The sequence below is a fragment of the Eremomyces bilateralis genome, assembly GCF_010015585.1.
Source record: "Eremomyces bilateralis CBS 781.70 unplaced genomic scaffold P152scaffold_14, whole genome shotgun sequence".
Taxonomy (NCBI): domain Eukaryota; kingdom Fungi; phylum Ascomycota; class Dothideomycetes; order Eremomycetales; family Eremomycetaceae; genus Eremomyces; species Eremomyces bilateralis.
The window spans coordinates 229,988-250,358 of NW_022985080.1; the positions used below are offsets into that span (position 1 = coordinate 229,988).

The 20,371-nt window shown below is 52.8% G+C and overlaps 8 protein-coding genes and 1 non-coding gene across 9 annotated transcripts in view; 4 read left to right on the forward strand and 5 right to left on the reverse strand.

The window, feature by feature from the left end:
• The window catches only part of P152DRAFT_483142 (TPR-like protein), a gene marked incomplete at its 3' end in the record, with an annotated part of 3,130 nt that extends 2,182 nt beyond the window's left edge, over nt 1-948 (forward strand). Inside the window, exon 4 of the mRNA XM_033681926.1 lies at nt 1-948. Coding sequence (XP_033532879.1) covers nt 1-948 — 948 coding nt within the window.
• A 119-nt stretch (nt 949-1,067) lies between these two features.
• On the reverse strand, nt 1,068-3,387 carry P152DRAFT_459650 (thiamine pyrophosphate-requiring enzyme). Its single transcript, XM_033679727.1, has one exon. The coding sequence runs from the start codon at nt 3,053-3,055 to the stop codon at nt 1,274-1,276; it is 1,782 nt and encodes a 593-aa protein (XP_033532880.1). The 5' UTR covers nt 3,056-3,387; the 3' UTR covers nt 1,068-1,273.
• A 160-nt stretch (nt 3,388-3,547) lies between these two features.
• P152DRAFT_459651 (mitochondrial carrier) lies at nt 3,548-5,422 on the reverse strand. Its single transcript, XM_033679728.1, has 4 exons — nt 5,035-5,422; nt 4,361-4,956; nt 4,006-4,243; nt 3,548-3,946 (listed from the first exon to the last, which is right to left on the reverse strand). Exons 1-4 carry the CDS (start codon nt 5,136-5,138, stop codon nt 3,838-3,840), a joined length of 1,047 nt encoding a protein of 348 aa, XP_033532881.1. The 5' UTR covers nt 5,139-5,422; the 3' UTR covers nt 3,548-3,837.
• A 1,240-nt stretch (nt 5,423-6,662) lies between these two features.
• Nucleotides 6,663-7,069, reverse strand: P152DRAFT_474858 (uncharacterized protein; the record flags this gene model as incomplete). The annotated part of the gene is made up of 4 exons (XM_033681362.1): nt 6,663-6,742; nt 6,802-6,910; nt 6,970-6,987; nt 7,040-7,069. The coding sequence occupies 4 exons, from the start codon at nt 7,067-7,069 to the stop codon at nt 6,663-6,665; spliced, it is 237 nt and encodes a 78-aa protein (XP_033532882.1).
• A 1,406-nt stretch (nt 7,070-8,475) lies between these two features.
• Nucleotides 8,476-9,643, forward strand: P152DRAFT_380661 (receptor/non-receptor type protein-tyrosine phosphatase; the record flags this gene model as incomplete). Its single annotated transcript, XM_033675719.1, has 3 exons — nt 8,476-8,754; nt 8,816-9,253; nt 9,374-9,643. Coding segments are annotated over 3 exons (987 nt in total), but the record flags the coding sequence as incomplete, so codon positions are not given.
• Nucleotides 9,644-9,791: 148 nt separating this feature from the next.
• P152DRAFT_459653 (uncharacterized protein) lies at nt 9,792-10,904 on the reverse strand. The gene is made up of 3 exons (XM_033679729.1): nt 10,672-10,904; nt 10,375-10,480; nt 9,792-10,319 (listed from the first exon to the last, which is right to left on the reverse strand). Exons 1-3 carry the CDS (start codon nt 10,821-10,823, stop codon nt 10,248-10,250), a joined length of 330 nt encoding a protein of 109 aa, XP_033532884.1. The 5' UTR covers nt 10,824-10,904; the 3' UTR covers nt 9,792-10,247.
• Nucleotides 10,905-12,894: 1,990 nt separating this feature from the next.
• Nucleotides 12,895-15,554, forward strand: P152DRAFT_67126 (uncharacterized protein). The gene is made up of 3 exons (XM_033683155.1): nt 12,895-13,386; nt 13,452-13,763; nt 13,818-15,554. Exons 1-3 carry the CDS (start codon nt 13,306-13,308, stop codon nt 15,162-15,164), a joined length of 1,740 nt encoding a protein of 579 aa, XP_033532885.1. The 5' UTR covers nt 12,895-13,305; the 3' UTR covers nt 15,165-15,554.
• An 18-nt stretch (nt 15,555-15,572) lies between these two features.
• On the forward strand, nt 15,573-15,681 carry P152DRAFT_t49. Its single transcript has one exon. It is a non-coding gene; the product is annotated as a tRNA-Leu (tRNA).
• Nucleotides 15,682-17,463: 1,782 nt separating this feature from the next.
• On the reverse strand, nt 17,464-19,234 carry P152DRAFT_459656 (uncharacterized protein). Its single transcript, XM_033679730.1, has 2 exons — nt 18,888-19,234; nt 17,464-18,826 (listed from the first exon to the last, which is right to left on the reverse strand). Exons 1-2 carry the CDS (start codon nt 18,969-18,971, stop codon nt 17,744-17,746), a joined length of 1,167 nt encoding a protein of 388 aa, XP_033532886.1. The 5' UTR covers nt 18,972-19,234; the 3' UTR covers nt 17,464-17,743.
• Between the last annotated feature and the right edge of the window lie 1,137 nt (nt 19,235-20,371).

Consider the following 20,371-nt stretch of genomic DNA (forward strand, 5'->3'; position numbering starts at 1 on the left):
AAATTCGAAGAAGCTGAGACTTTGAAACGACGAGTATTGGAGGCTCATGAGAAGGATTTGGGGCCACGACACCCTCATACACTGACGAGTATAAGCCTCCTGGCATCAGTGCTAGCAAGCCGGGGGAAGTACTCGGAGGCGGAGAAGCTGAACCGGCGAGCGGTGGAAGGGATGGAGAAGGAGCTGGGTGTACAGCACCCAGATACGCTGACGAGCGTGGACAACCTGGCGGGCGCGCTGCAAGGTCAGGGGAAGTACTCGGAGGCGGAGAAGCTTCACCGGAGAGCGCTGGAAGGAAGGGAGAAAGAGCTGGGTATACAGCACCCAGATACGCAGATCAGCATAGGCAATTTGTCTACTGTGCTAGAGTGCCGAGGGAAATTCGAAGAAGCTGAGATTTTGAAACGACGACTATTGGAGGCTCATGAGAAGGATTTGGGGCCACGACACCCTCATACACTGACGAGTATAAGCCTCCTGGCATCAGTACTAGCAAGCCAGGGGAAGTACTCGGAGGCGGAGGGGCTTCACCGGCGAGCGCTGGAAGAGAGGGAGAAGGAGCTTGGAATGGACCATCCTGATACACTAACTTCCGTCTACTGCCTTGCCTATCTTTTACACAAGCGCAGCCGATATAAGGAGGCGTCCGAGCTCTACCAGAGAGCATCCAACGGCTACAAGCAGAAGCTCGGTTCTCAGCACCCGACAACTATTGCGTGTCTGAATCACTTTACAGCTATGCAACAAGAGGCAAAGGAGAAAAGACAAGGACCAAGCAGGACAGCAGTTGACAATGATAATGAGGAGCTTAGAGAGATACCCACCGAGGGTGCTAGTACTCTGCGTAGCAGCGAGGCTATGCCTGAGCAAGCCAGCAGCGGCTTGAAGAGCAAAAGAGACTCAATTTACACGCGCTTGAAAGGGAGGATGCATAGAAAAGATCTATAGAATAGAGATATGACTCTGTTCTATTACTGATATAGTTTCCTAAGTGACATGCTGTACTGTGAAGAATAAATCATATGATTTGGATGGGTCTAAGGCAGCAGCCGCGCAGTTGAAATGATGGATTATGTAGTTTAGAAGGTGGGATTAATTACAGATTTACATTGTTATCCCTGCAATGCGCTAAGACAAAGTAGGAAATTCTCTAGTTAGGAGGACCGCGTCGTGAGAACAAATCAAAACTGGAAACCAATTCTGCTGGCGACTGTACCGAGACAAGTTGACCGCACTCCCGTATCACATTGTAAATAACGTACCCGGCTAAAGATTACATTTTGGCCTTGCGTTTTGGCTTCGGTGCCGCATTCCATCCGAAATTCGGTATCGCGTCCTTCCCGGACTCTATGATGACGTTGATCACCACCACCTTGTCCGACTTAAACCCAGCGACCGTCGCCTCCCGCAATTCCTCCGGCGTGTTGACAAAGAACCCGAGTCCCCCGCATGCCTCCGCTAGCTTCTCGTACCGCACCGCATACGTCAAGCTCGAGCTCCTCAGCGAGCCAAGCAGATCCCATTTCCCCTCCAACGTGCTGGCCTGCTTTTGCGCGTACTCCTCGCTAGAGTCGGCCACGCCCGAGTAGATCCCGCCATTGTTGATCACGTAGATCAGAACGTCCATCTTGTTCCGCGCCATCGTTTCGATCTCCATGGCGCTGAACCCGATCGCGCTGTCGCCTTCGAGGCACACGATCTTCTTTCGCTGCGACGCGGAGACGTTGGCATTGTAGACATCATGAGCCGCGATGGCGTAGCCGAGACCGGCGCCCATGGTACCGTTCGATCCCGCGTCGAGCCGCTGTCTAGGACTCTGGATGGGGAACGCAGTCCGGCTGATATCCATCGTGTTGCTTCCTTCTGAGACAAGGACAACGCGGGACTCGTCTGGCGGGGATAATGAGTCGATCGTGGACCGGATGACTTTGTAGGCTTGTAAGTATGATAGCGGGAGTCCGGTTTTGGATTCCAACGTCTGGATTTGCGCCTCGTTCTTCAGCTTCGATGCCTCAAGCTGTTTCACGAACTGCCCGGCGTATTTGAAATTGTGTAGCTCAGCAAGCAGCTGTGGAACGACCAGGTTGATATCCCCTAGGATGCTCAGCTCTGGATCGCCTTGATTTCGGCCTACCTCTTCCGCAGCAAGGTCGACTTGAATGATTTTTGCGGTAGGACTCCATTTCGGTACTGAGCCGAATGCGAACATCCAGTTCAACCGCGCTCCGAGAACCAGCACTACATCTGCGTTCTTCAGAGCTGCCGATCGAGCCGATGAGATGTTGAGTGGATGGGAGTCGGGAACCACACCTTTGCCCATGGGGCTGGGAAGGAAGGGGATACCAGTCCGCCCCACGAGCTCACGAATGGCCAGTTCGGCTCTTCCATACGCCGCCCCCTTCCCAAATATGACGAGCGGGTTATTCGCTCCCCGCAAGAGCTCCGCCGCCCTCTTCACCCTCCTGGAATCGCCTTCGCTCCTCGGCGGCGCCGGAACGACCCTGTTTTTCAGCGCCTCCATCTCTTCCTCCTCCAGGTTTTCCTGGATCAAATCCGCCGGCAGATCCACGAACCCCACTCCCGGTCGACCATACCACGCCGCTCGATACGCGTTCCGTACGCACCCCGGAATCTCCTCCACGCACCCGGGCCGCGTTGCCAACTTGACCCCCAACTCCCGCGCCCCCAGCAACCCTACATGGTCCATCTCCTGAAACGCCCCCTTCCCCACCAGATACCGCTCACTCGACCCCGCCAACAGCAGCAGCGGCCAATTGTTCTCTGACGCATTGGACACGCCCGCCAGCGCGTGCACGACGCCCGGCCCGCCGACGACCAGACACACGCCCGGCGCCCCCGTCAGATACCCATGTACCGACGCTGCGTAGCTGGCCGATTGCTCGTTGCGCATGCCAATGAACCGGATCCCCGCGGCCATGCATGCCTCACCGACCTCGCCGATGGGGACGCCCACGAGGCCAAAGACGGTGCGGATGCCAAGGGAGTGGAGGGATTGGGCGATGACGGCGGCGCCGGTGGGAGGGAAGTTGGACATTGTGGAAGGGTTGGAGACGGAATGAAACAGATGGGTGGATTACGGAAACATGCGATGACTTAGGACGCAATGCAAAAAACAGTTAGGTCCACATCAACCATCGGAAAGGCAGGAACGCGCGCTTTCTCATTATGATATTGATCGCAACTTCGGCTATGTCGGCCGTCGGGCGTTGAACGCGTGAGCTCTGGTGACTCGTGCGGGGAAAGGGAGTGAGGGTCGGTATCAAATGCCAGAATCCGAGGACTAAGGAAGCTCGAGCATCAGTTACCTACCAGAAAATAATACATATATGACCTTAGATAATGATGTTACCTGAATCGCTGCGTTTGTGTGGATTTAATGCTCAAAACTGGTCGTGATAAAGGAATGAGGATTGACCAGGAATGGGTGGTTTGGTTGCTCTACCCCTGTCGATACGTCATTGCTGGATGGTTCGCAGACGACTGCATGGAGGCAGAATTGATATCGGCACAATCAACATTCTCTTCATTGCTTGTCTGTGATTTCAAAGCTTATGGCGGAGTCTAAAACGCGTCCATACATACTGATTGTTGTCTGATCTAGCTAGGGTTTCTGAGGCAATGTATATACACAATGAAGTAAAAAGCTGAAGTCTATTGCGCCGCAAAGATAGCAACAGGAAATCACACAGATCCTGCGGACTCGGGCCCGGTCGGTCCGCCGGATGCCAAATGCTCGCCAACAAAAGGACTACCGGTATGCCCATCCAAATGTATACGTGTAGCCACATTTAATGAGGGGTGTTTTTAAATCATCATTCATTTCCCACCGACCTTGGCCTTGGCGGCGGTCTCTGCGAGCTTCTTCAGTTGCTCTTGGCGGATTTTGGCGACGTTGTTGAAGAGGACGAGGAAAAGGAGCTCCACTCTGCGGGGGGCGTCAGTACACTCTGCAAGACAGACGATGAGGGGAAACGGTAGATTTACCTCTCCTTGGTCATCATCAGGAAACCTTGCACGAGAAGGCCCTTCACGATCTGGGGTCCAATGCCCTTGAACAAGCCCAACAGGCCTTCGTGCTCAACGATGTAAGCCATGACCTCGACAAAACCTTTGAAATGTTTGCCCCGTCGTGATGGCGGCGGTCGAGATTGGAGGCCGACCTTGGCCACGATGAGAGGTTGTGTTGCGATGGTGGCCATCATCTTGGACAAGGCGCCCAACACTAGTAATTCACATGTCAGTCATAACATCATCCAACGATTTCCCCAATCCACGCCATAGGCTCACACCGGCCGTTCTCGGTAAAATGTTCACACGGTGGGAATGGGAAAGTACCTACAGAATGCCTCGCCCGCTTTCAACTGCTTCTTATCATCGAACATCATCTCTCTTAACCGCTGATAGGCACCGTATGTGATGGCAGGGTTGACGACCAACACCAGACTGGCCTTAAGCCCTCTCCACAACCCTCTCCACCCATCCTCGCCCTCGATCACCTCCATCGCGGTCTCGAAGAACCCCTTCCGGTCCTTCTTCGGCTGCGTCTGTTGCCTCGTCGTGGTCACCGCCACGGGGATTGTAAACAGCTGCGCGAGCGCGCCGGCCACCGCCCCCAGGCCCAGCTCGATCGCCGTCCCCGGGTGCTGGCTGCTTTTCGAGTACTTGAAGTAAAATGTGCGGACAATCGTGTACCAGTAGAAGTAGGCGAAGTTCGTGGACGCCACGCCGAGGAGGGAGCCGGCCATGCCAGCGTAGAGTCCGGAGACGCCCTCGTCCCCGACGATCTTGTGGATGGCGTCCATAGCGGAGTGGTAATGTGGGTGGTGGTCATGTTCGTGATGGTCGTCTTCGGCGGCAACGATGGTACCGTTGGAATTCGAATGATCGTCCTTGGTGACCTTCTTCTTGACCTGGACTTGTAGACGGGTTTTCACGCTGTTCTCATAGGAAGATTCAGTCACTGCTACTTCAAGGTGATCCCTCATGCCAAGGGTTTAATCGGATTCATCTTACATGTCAAGAGGGTAGACGAGGGCATTCGCAATCACGGCACCGGTTGCGCCTGCTACGGCACTGCCCCATGGTGGAAGACGCTCGATCTTCGATGCTCCAGCCATTTCGAAGATTGTCGCAGGTGAGTATCACAAGGGCTCGTCCGCTCGGTTTGGCCGAGGGTGTTCGACGTTGGGTGGCCTCGAGTATGACGACTGCGGCTTCTGGTGGGGGGGGACGCTTTCGGGAAGGTAGGGAAGCCGGTTTGGAGGTTTGAACGGCAATGTTATCTCATACTTTTGGGGAGGGATTGGAAAAAAGAAGATAAATCAATCCCCGAAAATGTCCCAAGAAATGGCCCGGAAGTAAGCAATAAGAGACAGGCGGCTCAAGCAAGCACGAGAAAGAGGCGGGTGGGATTAAAGGTCATAGATATTGCGACCACGGGCCCATGTGGCCTTGGTTCGCAGTCCTGCGCTTGGGGGGGAATAAGTGGGAGGAAAATGGCGGAAGGGATGTCAATGTCCGATTTGACCTCGGTCCATCCGCGCCGATGGCGAATGCTAATCACCGCGTCTTTGGTTCCGCCGATTGAACCGAGTATGACGGGATATGGGCAGTTTCCATTCTTCGATAAATGGCGTGCACCAACCACCAATGTATCTCACCCACGTCTTTAAAATTATGGACGCTCGGATGTTGGAAAGACGCGAGACTCGCTTTTCATCTTGCGGATGGTGGAATGACATCGTGGATTGCTACCGAACATGAGTGGCACTGCCGATGAGTCTCCTGACAGTTCGGATTTATGGGATTCAATCATGTGGTCCATGTGAGAAGCTGACTCTTATCGAGTGCCGACAGTTTCAAACCGTTCTGTCAGTCGGATCGATCTTACGCCCGTGAAAGCGATGGTAATTTGGCAATCGTCTGTCTATATATATTTACATGCCAACCCAGTTATTCGAGACCTGTCCACCGTTCTAGAAAATACCATCAAGTTTAATGCCAACTTTATGATACAGTTTCCAAAACAAGGCTATCCCTCTTGCCACTGCTCCTATATCTAGCCAGGGCCGCCGATAAGAAGAAGCTCTAAATAAAAGCACGAGAGAGATCATAAGTAAGAGGCGTAGAAATCTCAATAGCAGAAGCATCGATTCGAAGGACTGGGTTTCCAGATGCATAAATCCTTAGAACGCGGCCACCCCATCGTGGAGCCAGTTAGGGTCCAGCTGGGTGGTGCATCCTCATTTGATCAAATATGTGTGCAGCATCTGTCGGCCATGGTGCAGAGCCTCATCCGGCCGATAAAATACCGTTCCAACGGTGCCAGTTTCGAACTCCGAATAATGTAGCATAGCAAGTGCCTCCGGAGTCATTGGGTATCAGTTCCTTGCGTAACGGAGAGTTTCCCCGGTAGGATATCAATAAAGATGAGACCTCAATCGCTACTTGTAGGTCTCCTGGCATCAGAAGAAGGTGCAGCGCAGACTGGTCTCTCACTGTATGTAGAGCATGTCAGGATCATGTCTATCCGTATCGTACAGTGGCTTTCGGAGGCTCTCCAGCCTTCCTCGCGGGAGGCGGACTCGTCCGTGTGTGGTAATGTAGTATGTGTATGGGGTTCATAGCACCAAAGCGGCCGCTCAAAGCCTCTTCTGATCTCGAGTTCCGTCTCTGATCTGGCGCTTCACCTCATCGGCGAAATGGTTCAAGAACGATGGTCCTGAGAATGTATACGTCAACCGGGGAACCGAATCCATCCATCCAAGCGAGAACACATACGGTCGATATTTGTGCCACCCATTTCTTCCATCGGTTTGCCGTGGATGACTCGTCGGATACCTTTGTGCACGCTTCCGACGGCGCGATGGAACGTCGGGCTTCTTAGGAGCTGGATGTCGGGTTAATCGAATGGTCGCGATCGCAATGAGATTCAGAGGATCGACGTACGCGGGTAACAGCCCAGGCCTGGATAGAGTTAGTTTACGGCGTGTACTCCCACTGAGGGCGGCCATCTCACCTCGAAGACTTGCACCCAGATGTGGCGCATCGCGATGGACCGGGCTGGGCGGAAAAGCAAGCCAAGGATGGATTGTGGGTATGATTCGTGTTTACGGAGCGACAAGTTCGGGGTCACTAAGGACGAACAAATGTAGCGTGTGATGTGATTGTTGGATGTTGAGGAGCAATCGGGATGATTGTTTGGAGTTGAATGGTCACGACGACGGTGGAGCTTTGAAGATGAATAATGCGCTGCACAAGTGTATCAAGGAGTCGCCTTCAATATTATTACGGTACAGTGGAGTATTTTGGCCACGTTATTTTACTACGTAGAGGCTCTTATTTTAGTTGACCGGAGAATGATGACTTCTCAATTCTCTATGATTAAAGGAGTCCATCTCACCATTTCATATTCCCATACATACTGACATCCTGTATATACAACCAACCTCCTACCCACCTATTTATTAACCGGTACTTATTTACCACCTTCCTTGAGTTTGTATTCCTGTACTTTGTAGCCACCTGCATCGAATCCGAAAACCATCTGCCCCGCCAAACCAGAACCCTCGACGGTCGCCCACCAAATCGACCGAACACGCCAGGCCACCTCCAATCCCTGCTACACTGCAGCCATCTCGATCATCATCGATTGCCTCTGCGGCGGGAAGTTTTTTGTTGCGAGAATCGGATTCATCGCTCTAGGCAGCAAAGAATCCTGTGTTACGTTCCTTCGCCGACTTATAAACCGCCTAGCCCCGATACCACAGTTCCTTATCAGGCGTCCCGACTACATTCATTCCACTAGCCAACCTGTAGTGTTAGGGTGACCAGGTGATAGTGGCATCTCACATTCTCTGCCTCCGATATCGACACCTCGGACCTCGACTCCCATCCACTTTTCCTTTCTCCGTCCGTCAACTCTCCAAACCATTCGCCGTGGCGTCCTTCAGATCACGTCGCGCCCCTCCGAAACTCTCCTTTCTCGAACCGCCCGCGAAGAGCAACACCTCCGATCCGAAGCTTCCACGATCACCACTTTCGCCTCGGCACGCCGTCCCGGGCCAGCCGCCCACCAACATTACCAAAGCCTCGCGATTCCACCGGATCCGCACCCTCACCCGGAAGAGCTCGAATGTCGCCAAAATGTCGGGTGGGAGCCCGATTGGGGCCGTAGCGTCCCGGAGCCCGTCCCGGTCACGAAGAACGCCGAGTCCAGGTAGTGCGACATCCAGCGTGGAGGGTCAGCGATCGAGGATATCCACGCCGAGTGTGTCGCGGGTTGGAACGGTGCAGGTATCGGAACAGGATGAGGCGACCGCAAGGGAGATGGCGGAAGTCGAGGCGGCACTCCCTAGCTTCCTGAAGCAATCAAGATCAGGCAGGTAACATCCGGACGGAGCAGTTCGCCTATCGCTCTGTGGCATGCGGCCGAAGCTAACCGTCTATGTAACAGATATCCACAGCAAGTTCGTCGATCTCGAATGGCAGCAGCGAAATCGCCTGGCACAAGGCCTCCGGCCTCCCACACCTGGCGTTGAGAATCCCTCGCAATGGGTGCGCATGAGCGGAGAGGATGTCATCCAGCGAAACCGATACGTGAACGTGGACCCGTTTGTCAACAACCGTGTGAGGTTAAAGGTTCCTGAGGGCACCAGTGATTATATCAACGCAAGTCCAATCGCGCTGGAGACCACGAAGTCGCACAAGGACATGCGATGGATCGCCACACAGGTATGGTTCACCTCTGCGCGAAATGAACGTGCTGTGGCCGGAAGCTGATGATGTATAATAGGGACCGAAAGAGCATTCTTCGCACCATCTCTGGCGCATGATCGCCGAAGAATCCGACCCTTCCGCTGGCCCTACCGTGATTGTGATGCTCACGCAAACGTACGAGTCAGGCCGGGAGAAATGTTTTCCTTATTTTCCCGATTCCATGGAAAATCCGTTAATACAAATCAACGAATACGACGAGTTCGGCGACGGCTGGGGCGGAACCGTTCGGTTACTGAACATCGATGAGAATCCGGTCACCAAGTCGACGATCCGAGAACTCGAATTCGAAATCGTCCAGACGACTCCTTCATCAAGCGATTCCTCATCCGCCGACCCGGCGGATCCAGGAACCGAACCATTACGACGGAAATTGAAAGTATGGCACCTTCTGTTCGCCGCATGGCCCGACTTCCTTGTCCCTGAAGGCGACGACCGTGCCGCACTCGTCCGTCTCGTCGCCATGTCGCGGCTCAAAGCGCACCTGTCCCCAAGTCTCCAACCACCGCTATCCATCGACGAAGCCGCCGCGCTCTCCCCCCTCGACACCCGGAACCTGATCCCCGATTTCTTCAAGAACGCGAAGTCCAAGGAAACCGCGCACCCCACCCCCAACCCCCGCATCGTGCACTGCTCCGCCGGAGTCGGCCGCTCGGGCACCTTCATCGCGCTTGACTACCTCCTCACGGAGCTGGACGACGGCGTCCTGGACAGCGTGGCGGACGAACAGGACCCGATCGTGGACACGGTGGACCGGCTGCGGCAGCAGCGCATGATGATGGTGCAAGGGGAGGCGCAATTCGCGTTCCTATACGCGGTGCTGCGGGAACTGTGGGTCGAGCGGTGGAGACGGGCGACCAGGAAGGGGCGGCAGGGGTCGGCTGCCAGCGTGGGGGCGGGTTTGGCGGAGGGGGTGGGCGGGATCGGGTTGGTGAGTCCGGGTGGACTCGCGTCGCGTGACGGGGAGGGAGGGGAGGAGGCGAAGGAGAGGAGGATCCGGGAGTATCGCGCGTTGCTGGAGGAGGAGATGAGAGACAATGCTGAGAAGATGTGAGGGTTTTAGGTTTGGGATTGGGGCGTTGGTACGTTTCATGAATGATGTATGCATGCTATGGGGTGTATGGCTGGTTACATGACTGGTCGGCAGGTTGGGGCGGTTCGATAGATAGCATTCGGAGGTGCATGAGATAGATGGGTCTGGTGGGATGCATTCACGCTCAGTATCTTCAATGTATGTATATCGGTGAACGCCGAAGAACGCATCGGGCTGCTCATCACCCTTCATTCCGTCCCGCGTCCTATCCGTGGGATATCGACGTTTCGATATTCGTACATGCGCCCCAATGACCCCAAACGCTCAAATCGTCGAGAATCGTGCATGCTATCCCGCACCACCATATCGAAATAAACGCCGTTCAGATATCAAACTCCATCCCCCACCTCGGGACTCCCTACTTCTTCCCATATTTCTCCTCCAGCGTCCGAACATACGCCTCGGTCCTCTGTACCGCGCTCTGCAACGCCTGCGCCTCGCATTAGCATCTCCGCAAGGTCTTTGAATTTCAATTCATCACGTACGTAGATATCTTGGGTCAACAGGCTGTTCGACACCCGGTATTCTTCCATCACGTAGTAGTACATTCCGCTGCCGGCGAGGACGGAGCCGAGGAGGAAGCCTAGCAGACTGCTCGTAGAGAAACGACATGTATCAGCATGTCTCTGACGGCAGATAGCGATTTCAAAATGCATGGCATCTTCATTTCGTAACATTTTTTGCCATCGCATGCAGGCGAATGCCCATCTGGTTGTCCACGCAAATCCACATCCCCTCTTCCCAAAAAGCACGACCAATCAGCATATCAGCAGACAACTCACCCTCCTCTAAAAGCCCCCACCGGCCTCTTCGGAGCAGCCTCCGCCACCTGAGCCAGACGCGCTGTGCTCTGGAAGCTTCGCGTGCTGCGGAACGCGGTCGATATGGCTGGTTGCCGGAGCGCGAGGGCTCGTGATGCGAGTCGGGCGGACATCGTCGGAGCTTGGAAGGAGCGATAAGGGAGAAGACGGCGATCTCAGATGGTCACGACGGAATGGATGGGTTGTTCTGGAAATCGGGTCCCTAGATTGATTGGGATTTGTTCAGATCTGGATGGATTGTTTAGGTTGACTTCGTGAAAGTGACGTGAGGTTGGAGCCGTTTGCTTGGCATAATTTGGCTGTCATCTACGTATTCTGTCAAGGGTCCAATAACACGAAGTCAGGTGTATCACGACTGGAGTTCACAACGTCGACTAGAATGTCAATTGTCAACTTGATCAGTACTCTCGGTGCTCGTCGCTCATGGTACCTACAGTATTGCTCAATTCTTAAAGTTCAAATCTGCTTCCTCATAATGCAGCTTAGTACTACGTCATCTCTGAGGATCCAATCTGTCGAACTAATCCTTTCATTGTTGGATGCTCCCCCAGGCTACAGCCCACCATAACTCTCCGAGCATTTGCATGCATTATTCGGGGATTCTAAACTATAAGAAAACTTCAATGGCTACGTTTGCTTTCTTTCACAGGGACTTCTTTGCGAGGTCTCTAGGATGCTAGTCTCATTGGTCTTCTTTCTCCGACCTGCATGATCCCCAATGGAAGTGTCGGGTTTGCTGAATCCCGCTGCTGAACCGGACGGAATATGCGGTCCGACAGTTGCACCTCCAAACAAGTTGACATGCAGACCTGCGAGTCAAGTATTTTTTTTGACAGCTGCAGAAACAGGCGTTGCATGCAGAAGCGAACCATGAAAAACATAACAATCCAATCGGCAACTCCAGACTCCAGCACACTGGCGACGTCAGGCCTAGCTTCAAACCTAAATCGCAACGTACACGCGCGCTCGTGACTATACTCTACTATATTATACTTCTTTAGTTGCTCTACAACGGCAAAGTATTTTCGAAGAGTCGAAAGTTGACACCAATCCTTTTATCATGGGCCTGAATTGGATAACATATCACCGAGCCAAGGGTCGACTGTCTAATAACTCCGTCTGACGATGTTGATTCCGTCTTCCGGCCCTCGAACACTTCGGTCTTTGCATCGTATAGGGGCAGATCTATGAAAAATGGAACCAAATAATGGTCATGAACTCGCATCTCGATACCCTCCGTCCCCGGGAGGCTGGAGTCCTGGTCCGATGCAAGTTGCAACAACTTTGACAATTGACATGCGGAGTTGTCAAACCGTTCCCCGCATCATGGCGGTCCAATGCAGCATTGCAGCTATGCAGGAGGGGTCCAGGATGCACGGAATGGAGCCATGGATGATGAACAGCTTGGACTTGGACCAATCCCAGCGCTATTACGCCATACGGTGATCCTGATCGATGGGAATAAGGTTCGATGTTTGGCAAAAGGGAGATCTTACTGAAATAAGTGAAACGAATTTATCAACTCTATTGCAATCTCGCACTCATTACTGCCACGTTGGTTGTCTTACGCCCGGAACCGCGTTTGAACTTTGAAGCTGGGTATGGTGTGGGTGGACACCCCGGTCCCGAGACCTCCATCCAGCCCTCCACAAGTCCACATCGCTTCCTCAAAGGCCAAAAGTCGCAGCAAGCCGACAACAGGAGGGAGGGAGAACGAACTGAAAGATAGCTCAAGCACCTATACTCTCTACCACCCGTCGCAGCATCGCGCATTCAGAGCCTGGGAATCGGCGGGGTCCGCATCTTAAATCTGCGATACTCCCACCGTCCCACGAGATCTCTGAACGCTTGGGCCTTCCGCACTTTCATACCCAGAGATAGATCTCCCTGCCCGCCAATAGCATCTTGTCGATTCGACCTGTCAGCCACGATTTTGACCTCACCAATTACCTGTCCCGCATCTGCGGTCGAATCCTATCAGAAAGGCGGGGGTTTCATCGTCTGCTTCCATGAACTGCCAAGTTCATACCATGCCTTACGCTGGAGAAAGCGGGAGCAAAGCCGTCAATGTAGAAATGAAACGCTGGATATCATTGAGCAAACGTTATTTGCTAACGCGCCAAATGCCAGGGTCTTGGCCGTGACCCTGTGACCCGCTTTCCTCCGCCGTTTCGGTCATGTTCCGCTACCGTACCAGGAACAAAGAGGCAAAAAAGAAAATCGGAAAACGAGCATCTGATTTCTGAATGCGTCGGTCTAGCGTCTGCATCCGATGTAGGGGCCGCGCCGCTTATCTTTTCTGCGCTTCCCTCGGGCCTATGGCCATATGGCGCAAACGGGGTACCCACCTGCGATAACCTTTACACATTTCTGTCGCATCTGATCGCGCAGACCCAGAAAAGGTTAAATACAACACGATCCCCCCCACCGACGTCAATTCGGATAGACGTTGGCTTCTAGACCATCTCTGACCATTGCTCCTTGTCCTACGGGCGTTTGGCCTGTTCTTATATATCTATCATTGCGATCCTAGCGTTGCGCAAAAGCTAGGAAACTTTTCCTTGAATACCTTGGTTCATGCGATTTTGAGACGGAATGGGTTGGGTTCACAATACCAACCTTAGGGTTGCCCGGTCTCCGGTAGGGCGGTATTTCCGCCTGGAGAACTCGGGTCACGTATGTTCACTCATTTCCTGAAAAGCTTTCCTGAATCTGAAGCTAACCATGCTGCGAAAATCTAGCCTAAGGAGCGCAAAGGCTCGTACTTCTTCACCGAGCTGCGCGCCGGTCTTGCGACTTTCTTCGCCATGGCCTACATCATCTCCGTCAATTCGAATATCGTCTCTCAATCCGGCGGAACCTGCGTTTGCTCGCCCGACAGCCCAGACCTGTGTGACTCCGACCCGGAATATATGCTCTGCGTTCAAGAGATCAACCGGGATATAGTCACCGCCACCGCAGCGATTGCAGCACTGACTAGTTTCATGATGGGACTACTTGCGAATATGCCCATTGCGCTGGCGCCTGGTATGGGGCTCAATGCCTACTTTGCGGTAAGTGCACATCCTCGACGTTGGGAGGATTATAAAGATCTGACTCTTGGTTAGTATACTGTCGTGGGATATCACGGTTCCGGACTCGTCCCTTATCGAATTGCCCTGACTGCTGTATTCGTGGAAGGTTTCGTTTTCGTCGGACTTACGCTCATTGGGATGCGTCAATGGCTTGCTCGCGCCATTCCCCATTCCATCAAGCTCGCCACAGGTGTTGGTATCGGCCTCTACCTCACCCTCATCGGTCTTACCTATAGTGCCGGTATTGGCGCGATCACTGGATACAATGCGACCCCCATCGAGCTTGCTGGGTGCCGTCCAGAAGTAAAGGATGAGGATGGCTTCTGCCCTAGCTATGACAAGATGCGGAATCCGACGATGTGGATTGGGATCTTCTGCGGTGGGATCTTGACGGTCCTTTTGATGACGTATCGCGTCAAGGGTGCCATCATCCTGGGTATCTTGCTCGTTTCGATCATCTCCTGGCCGCGTCCTACGTCCGTTACCTATTTCCCCCACACTGTACTCGGCGACAACATGTTCGACTTCTTCAAGAAAGTCGTCACTTTCCATCCCATCGGGAAGACTCTCAATGTCCTGGATTTCGATATCGCCGGCCACGGCGGTCAATTTGGCTTGGCTTTCATCACATTCCTTTACGTGGACATCCTCGACTGCACGGGTACTATGTACTCCATGGCTCGCTTCTGCGGTGCCATCGATGAGAGGACTCAGGATTTCGAGAACTCCGCCATCGCCTATACCGTGGACGCCTTTGGTATATCCATTGGCGCGCTCTTCGGCTCTCCACCGTGCACTGCTTACATCGAGTCGGGTGCTGGTATCTCTGAAGGAGGCGCCACCGGTCTAACAGCCATGTTCACTGGAATTTGCTTCTTCATCTCCATTTTCTTCGCTCCCATCTTCGCGTCCATCCCACCCTGGGCGACCGGATGCACCCTCGTCATCGTCGGTTCACTCATGGCGAAAGCCGCCGCCGATATCAACTGGCGATACTACGGCGACGCCATCCCCGCGTTCATCACCATCGCCATCATGCCCTTCACCTACTCCATCGCGTACGGTCTGATCGGTGGCATCATGTCTTACATCATCATCAACGGCACCGTCTGGATCATCGAGAAGGCGTCGTTTGGCAGGATCGTCCCGCCGAACAAGCACGAGAAGGATCCGTGGACCTGGAAGATCCCCGGTGGTTTCTTCCCGCCGTGGATCAGCCGTGTGGCGAGGGGGAAGAAGGACTTCTGGCGCGAGGACGTTGAGGAACACATCCGTGTGGTCCCGATAGAGGCGGATAAGGCGAGCGAGAACTCGAACTCCGAGGCTACGAGGACGGTCGAGCTCGAGTCGAAGGGAGTCGAGGTGGAGAAGAAGGGATAGGTGCAAATGAGATTGTGGTGATATGTCCCCTGGCGCCCGAAACGTTCGTTTAAACTATAAGCTCGTCAAAATAATAGCGTCTTTAGGGGGGTTAGGGGAGAGGCATCAGTTCAGATATTGATATCCAAATTTTCAAATTTAACTCTTGTATATGATCAACTCTGACATTGTCAGCGCTTTCGGTGTCGTCAAACAAATCCATGCAGAAACTCCCTTCGTCGGTAGGACGCTGCCGTCCCTCCCATCAGTGACCAGATTTGAATCCACAGTCATTGCAGGAATTCAGCCCAGCAATTGCTATGGTCCATAAATATTACATTATCCATGAAGCTAGGTCAGATTCGGCCTTTTGTTGCCACGGATTCCCTCGGAAATGCTCACAACAACCGCCAAAAATTTGATATTCATGGCACGATGGCCGAGTTGGTTATGGCGCTAGGTTAAGGTCACCTTAATATCTGTGCCCCACAGTCTCCTAGTTCGGAAACGTACCTGGGTTCAAATCCCAGTCGTGTCATTATTTTTTGTTTTTTTTCCCTATCTTTTTGGATATGGAGATGTTGGAGAGGAGCAGTTCAAGGGGTTGGTCGGTGGTAATTGGGAGGGGCGCGGAGGGGGGATTTTCGCGGAGTCGTGGCGCAAGGAATTTGAGGCGTGCGTAGGGAAACGTCACGTGTGACGTGTGTCATTGGTCACACTAGAGGCCAAGTCGGCCAATCAGAATGGCCATGGGCGCTGGAGCTTGTTTGAGTAGGTCGACTAAAGGAAATATCTGGAATACTATACTGTGAATTGCAATTTCAATGGTCTTTCATCGCGATGGAGAAAGGTATATATATATGAGTGGTAAGCATCAAGTGATTGCAGGGTTGTACCTTTTTGTTAAGATATGTCATTTTTGGGGATGCAAACCACCATTTCTCACCCTAGAAGGCCCCAGTCCAGTCCGATAGCTGCGATGAAGTCCATACCTTTGAGACTTTCCAATGCTTCTCACCTTACATCCTTACTTCTTATGGTCTACAATATAAAATATTTAGTTTATCATTACACGCATTGATCAGTTTGGTGTTTCGTATGAACTATCCAATGAAAGAAGAGTACTGGCGAATGGAAAGATGCATTACCAGGAAGTTTGGCAACCAGCCGATGGCGACATGGAAGGGAGGATGCCGTTCAAAGCCGACAAAAAGCATTCAAACGGCTGGCAAGGGATAGTGACACAAGCATATTAATACTAGTCAATTGAGTGCTCTATCTGGGTCTCCTCGTATCACAATGTTGGCCTAATGCTGACCTCTGGCTGTCATAGACAGTACGAGCAGGTCTTAACATCCTATGCCCGGAAAAACCACATGTCTCATGATATGTATGAAGACCGTATCTATGAACATTGAACAGTCATCATCTGAACTACTGGAGCAGCTTAACCAAGCAGATTCCCCCATCTAAAACAGTCCAATTCAAGCCCTGATACACAATCGATCAGTCGACCATCCATCCAATCACAGCCTCCCAATTGTGGCCGCCTGTAAAGAAACCATTTCAAAACAGGATCCGGAATTGCCTACCAACCCCCCTAATTCGCGTCGGACGCGCCGGTGTCGCGTGGTGGGGCAGCCAATGACCACCGATTGGATCGAAGCAAAAGCTGTTTGCGGCGTTGCTCGGGGCGCGTTGCCGTCGCGTCGGTTAGAGTACCCAACCTTTTCGTGTTTGCAATTGCAATTGCACCATCGATGCGTCTATTCCATCGCGATTTTATCGATCGGATCGGAAATTCCTCCATAAAAGACTGTCGAAACTCGATGCAAGTATCCCCCAAAGTAGCATCAACCGCGAGCTGTCACTTATATACTGGTTGAGGCGGTCCACGTTGCACCATTCCTGAGCTGACCCAGCATGCATCGTCAAACCTTGTCCACCTGGAAAGTGAAAACCTACAACAAAAGTCACCGATATGAAGGTCGCAGGTTGGTCCATGTCGGTTCCCGATTATTCCGTCGCTCCATGCAACCAATGACGCTTGTTCGTCGTAAGGACTGTGCTTTTCTAGGCTTTGTAGTAAGTGGGAAGTGGGAAGATAGCTCCGGTCACTCATATAGCTCCGGTCACTCCATCTCCCGCTGAGGGGTTTCGGTTATTCTTAGGTGCCATGCTGTGGGGAGTGGATTGCATCATGATCGGAGAGGAGATCGGTGATACAGATCTTGGGTTCTAGAAGTCTACACGGGTACGTGGTGAAAATTGTTATCAAAGGCGATACTTCTGGGCGATATAGGCACGGAATCTCTATGTAATGGTTCATTAATTCCTACAGCTAATTGCTATGCTAAATGGCATGATATGCCATGATTGTGTAAACGCGATGGACGCTAGAAATGGGACATAATCCGAAAGCAATGGGATGTATGAGCAGGTGGCAGGTTATTACGACCAAAATACTATCTGTCACTGCCCAAAGATGATGCCCCTCTAAGCATATAAACAGGTCGTTCCTTGTGACCTCGCCCCACGGATCTTGACCGCCCAGCGGTTCTCTCCATATCACACAAGTCATTCCTCGTGACCCTCATGATTCATTTCGACGTCGGCAGCTCCCCTCCTAGCTCCATCCCCAACCCCTTCGGTCTCTCCTTCCCCTCGTCCATCGTCCGGTGGTCGAAGTTGACCCGCCGCCTCCCCGGTGTCTTCCCGCTGGGGGTCTTCCACGCCGCCTGGGCGGGACTCGGCGTGAAATGGAGGAAGTCCTCGAAGTTCACGGCGTTGGGGGTTTGGCTTCCGAAACCGAGGAAGCTGGCGGGGTTGCCTCCAGGAGTGGACATCATGGTGGATGGCAACGGGGTTTGTTTCGGCGGGGGTGTGGACGGGGCGTTGACTCGTGGTGTGCGGATGTTCGAGGTACTGTGGTTCGGTTGTGCCGGGGACGGAGACGCGGCAAGGTACATGAGGAGGTCCGCGGCGTCCTGTTGCGGAGCTCGTGGCTCGGTGAACGGTCGGCTGTGAAGACGCGAGGAGCGAGAGAAGCCGGGCGGAGGGGTGCGTGGGCTGCGGGCGGGCGGGGAGGAGCGGATTTGAAGTTTCGGGACACGGGGACCGCCCGCGGAGCCGGCATTGAATGAGAGGACGGGGAGGTCCTCGTCGTCGGTTTCGGAGGAGCAGACGGAGGTGGGCGTGGCGTCACGCGGCATGGAAGCAAATGAGATGTTGCTTCGGACAGGTTGGGTGGGGAAGGAGGAGTGTCGGTTGGGAAGAGATGGAGAGGATTGGGCAAGCTGGTAGGAGGACTTCCACGTCGACACTTTGGTGTGGCCAGCGCGGACTTTGGTTCGGGTATGGGAGCTCGAGACGGGACGGCGGAGTTGGTCTGGATTGTAGAACTTCTTCCGTTTGTTCGAGCCGTTGATGGTGCTACCGGAGCGAGGGAGGTCGTCGGAGAACATGGGCCCTCCAAGGGGAGAAGAGTCCAGCATCCCAACAGGATAATACCGGTCGGAGATGCTGGACGAGCAATCGGACATGACGTCTCGAGACGACGCCGGTCGTTTGCGTTTCAATTCCAAGTCGACCTTGGGTTCTATGGAATCGAGGCTCATGTTCTGCCATCCGTGCTGGATCTTGACGTTGGCAAGTGCCAATCGATTTTGCAGAGCTCTCGTCATCTACCGAGAATCCGGTAAGCGCTGGAGGTTTAAAGAAGCATTTCGGACATTGGGGCCTCACCTTTGATACTTGAGCTCTCCGTAACACCTTGTTAGCCACTTCGGCTGGTTGTTCTAAGCGCTCTGAAGAAGCCATGGCGGCCATTGTGAGAGATTTGACCACGCTGTTGCTATGGTCAAGGAAGAGGTGGAGACTGGAGAGGGGATGAAGGATTCGAATGGGCGCTCGGGTTGGAGTGTTTCAACAAGCCAACTTCAAGGAGTCCACGTGAGGTGTAAGAGAAGTGACAGTAGGTGCAAGGACGATTTGTGTGAGACGGAATCTGACAAGCGGACACCACGGATGGTGGACAGTGAGTTTGTAACTTTGTGAGGCTGGAAAGGGAGGGAGCTGGTGCAAAGTGCAAGCCTGCAAGATGGTGGATGACTGACTTTGACTGGTCGCTGGTTGCTCGGAATGTAGGCCCTGTGGGCCAGGACTCAGGATATCGTGAAGGGAGGTTTAGTGTTAGTAAATAGAAGGAATTTCCAGGTTGGGTCTAGCACTGATTACATAACAGCTATCAATTAATGGCACGTGAGTTGGCGTTTCTAAGCACATGACTTTTTATTCTCCCCTGTTGAGTGTTGACCAGAATATTTCAACTCCTCCAGCCATCCCTTTTTGTTGCCTGTTCACCATTCACACAGGGAATTTTCTGTGGTGCAGCCTTTTAGTCAGATCCCATGCTCACTATGAACCTATGAAATAGGTACCATAGGTTCATCCGACACAAAAGACACTCTGTAGTCAAACCAGTCCTGTATCAAACTGACGCTGCGAAGAGACAGGTTCATAGAAAATGTCAATCACGGGACTGGACAAATGACTTGGCTGTCCTCTATATCTAAACCAAATATTGGACTCTGTCATGGCTGTTAATTTAATGCTAATGTATGAAGCCTCAGAAGATATTGTCATCCCGTTATCGATTGAATTGTGTAGGGAGAATGGAATCATCTACTGATAATATCCCCTCCAGTACTCCTTATCGCACTTCACATCCCAATTTACACTCTTAACATGAATAGGCGCTGGAACTATTTATGCAACATTCGGTTGAGAAACCCAGGTCGCCATACCCCGTAACCCTCACCGAAGGCCTGGTCGCAAGCCTGCAAACCACAAACGAGCTCTTCCGCAGCACCCGCCCCCACCAATTGTCCGAATGGCAACGTCACTGGACCATGAACTGCCGTCGTACTGTGTATGCAGTGGAGGCGTTGGATCAAGTTGTGCATCGGCAATTGTGGCGTCCAGAGTCATTTCGCATTGATCTTTCCCCTATCTTGGCTTGAGATATGGGCACCTGGGTAGTCGAACATCCATTATATAGAAATTGGAAGGATACCAATTACAGCAGAACTCATGAGAAACAAGGCTGTTTAATCACTACGAAACAAACCGAATCTGTGGAGACAGACACCAGAATCACGATAGGTATGATCAATGTCTTCAATGATGACATGGATCTTGGCTCTTCGTTCTGGGCGTTTCACTGTTTC

Coding starts and splice junctions, on each gene's coding strand:
- P152DRAFT_459650 (XM_033679727.1), bottom strand. CDS start 3,055: ATGTCCAACTTCCCTCCCACCGGCGCCGCCGTCATCGCCCAATCCCTC.
- P152DRAFT_459656 (XM_033679730.1), bottom strand. CDS start 18,971: ATGGCCGCCATGGCTTCTTCAGAGCGCTTAGAACAACCAGCCGAAGTG. Junction 18,827..18,887: donor GGAGAGCTCAAGTATCAAAG/GTGAGGCCCCAA, acceptor GATTCTCGGTAG/ATGACGAGAGCTCTGCAAAA.
- P152DRAFT_459651 (XM_033679728.1), bottom strand. CDS start 5,138: ATGGCTGGAGCATCGAAGATCGAGCGTCTTCCACCATGGGGCAGTGCC. Junction 4,957..5,034: donor CTCGTCTACCCTCTTGACAT/GTAAGATGAATC, acceptor CTATGAGAACAG/CGTGAAAACCCGTCTACAAG. Junction 4,244..4,360: donor GAAAGCGGGCGAGGCATTCT/GTAGGTACTTTC, acceptor GTGAATTACTAG/TGTTGGGCGCCTTGTCCAAG.
- P152DRAFT_459653 (XM_033679729.1), bottom strand. CDS start 10,823: ATGTCCGCCCGACTCGCATCACGAGCCCTCGCGCTCCGGCAACCAGCC. Junction 10,481..10,671: donor GTGGGGGCTTTTAGAGGAGG/GTGAGTTGTCTG, acceptor CTCTACGAGCAG/TCTGCTAGGCTTCCTCCTCG. Junction 10,320..10,374: donor TGTTGACCCAAGATATCTAC/GTACGTGATGAA, acceptor TGCGAGGCGCAG/GCGTTGCAGAGCGCGGTACA.
- P152DRAFT_67126 (XM_033683155.1), top strand. CDS start 13,306: ATGGGTTGGGTTCACAATACCAACCTTAGGGTTGCCCGGTCTCCGGTA. Junction 13,387..13,451: donor GCCTGGAGAACTCGGGTCAC/GTATGTTCACTC, acceptor GCGAAAATCTAG/CCTAAGGAGCGCAAAGGCTC. Junction 13,764..13,817: donor GGCTCAATGCCTACTTTGCG/GTAAGTGCACAT, acceptor ACTCTTGGTTAG/TATACTGTCGTGGGATATCA.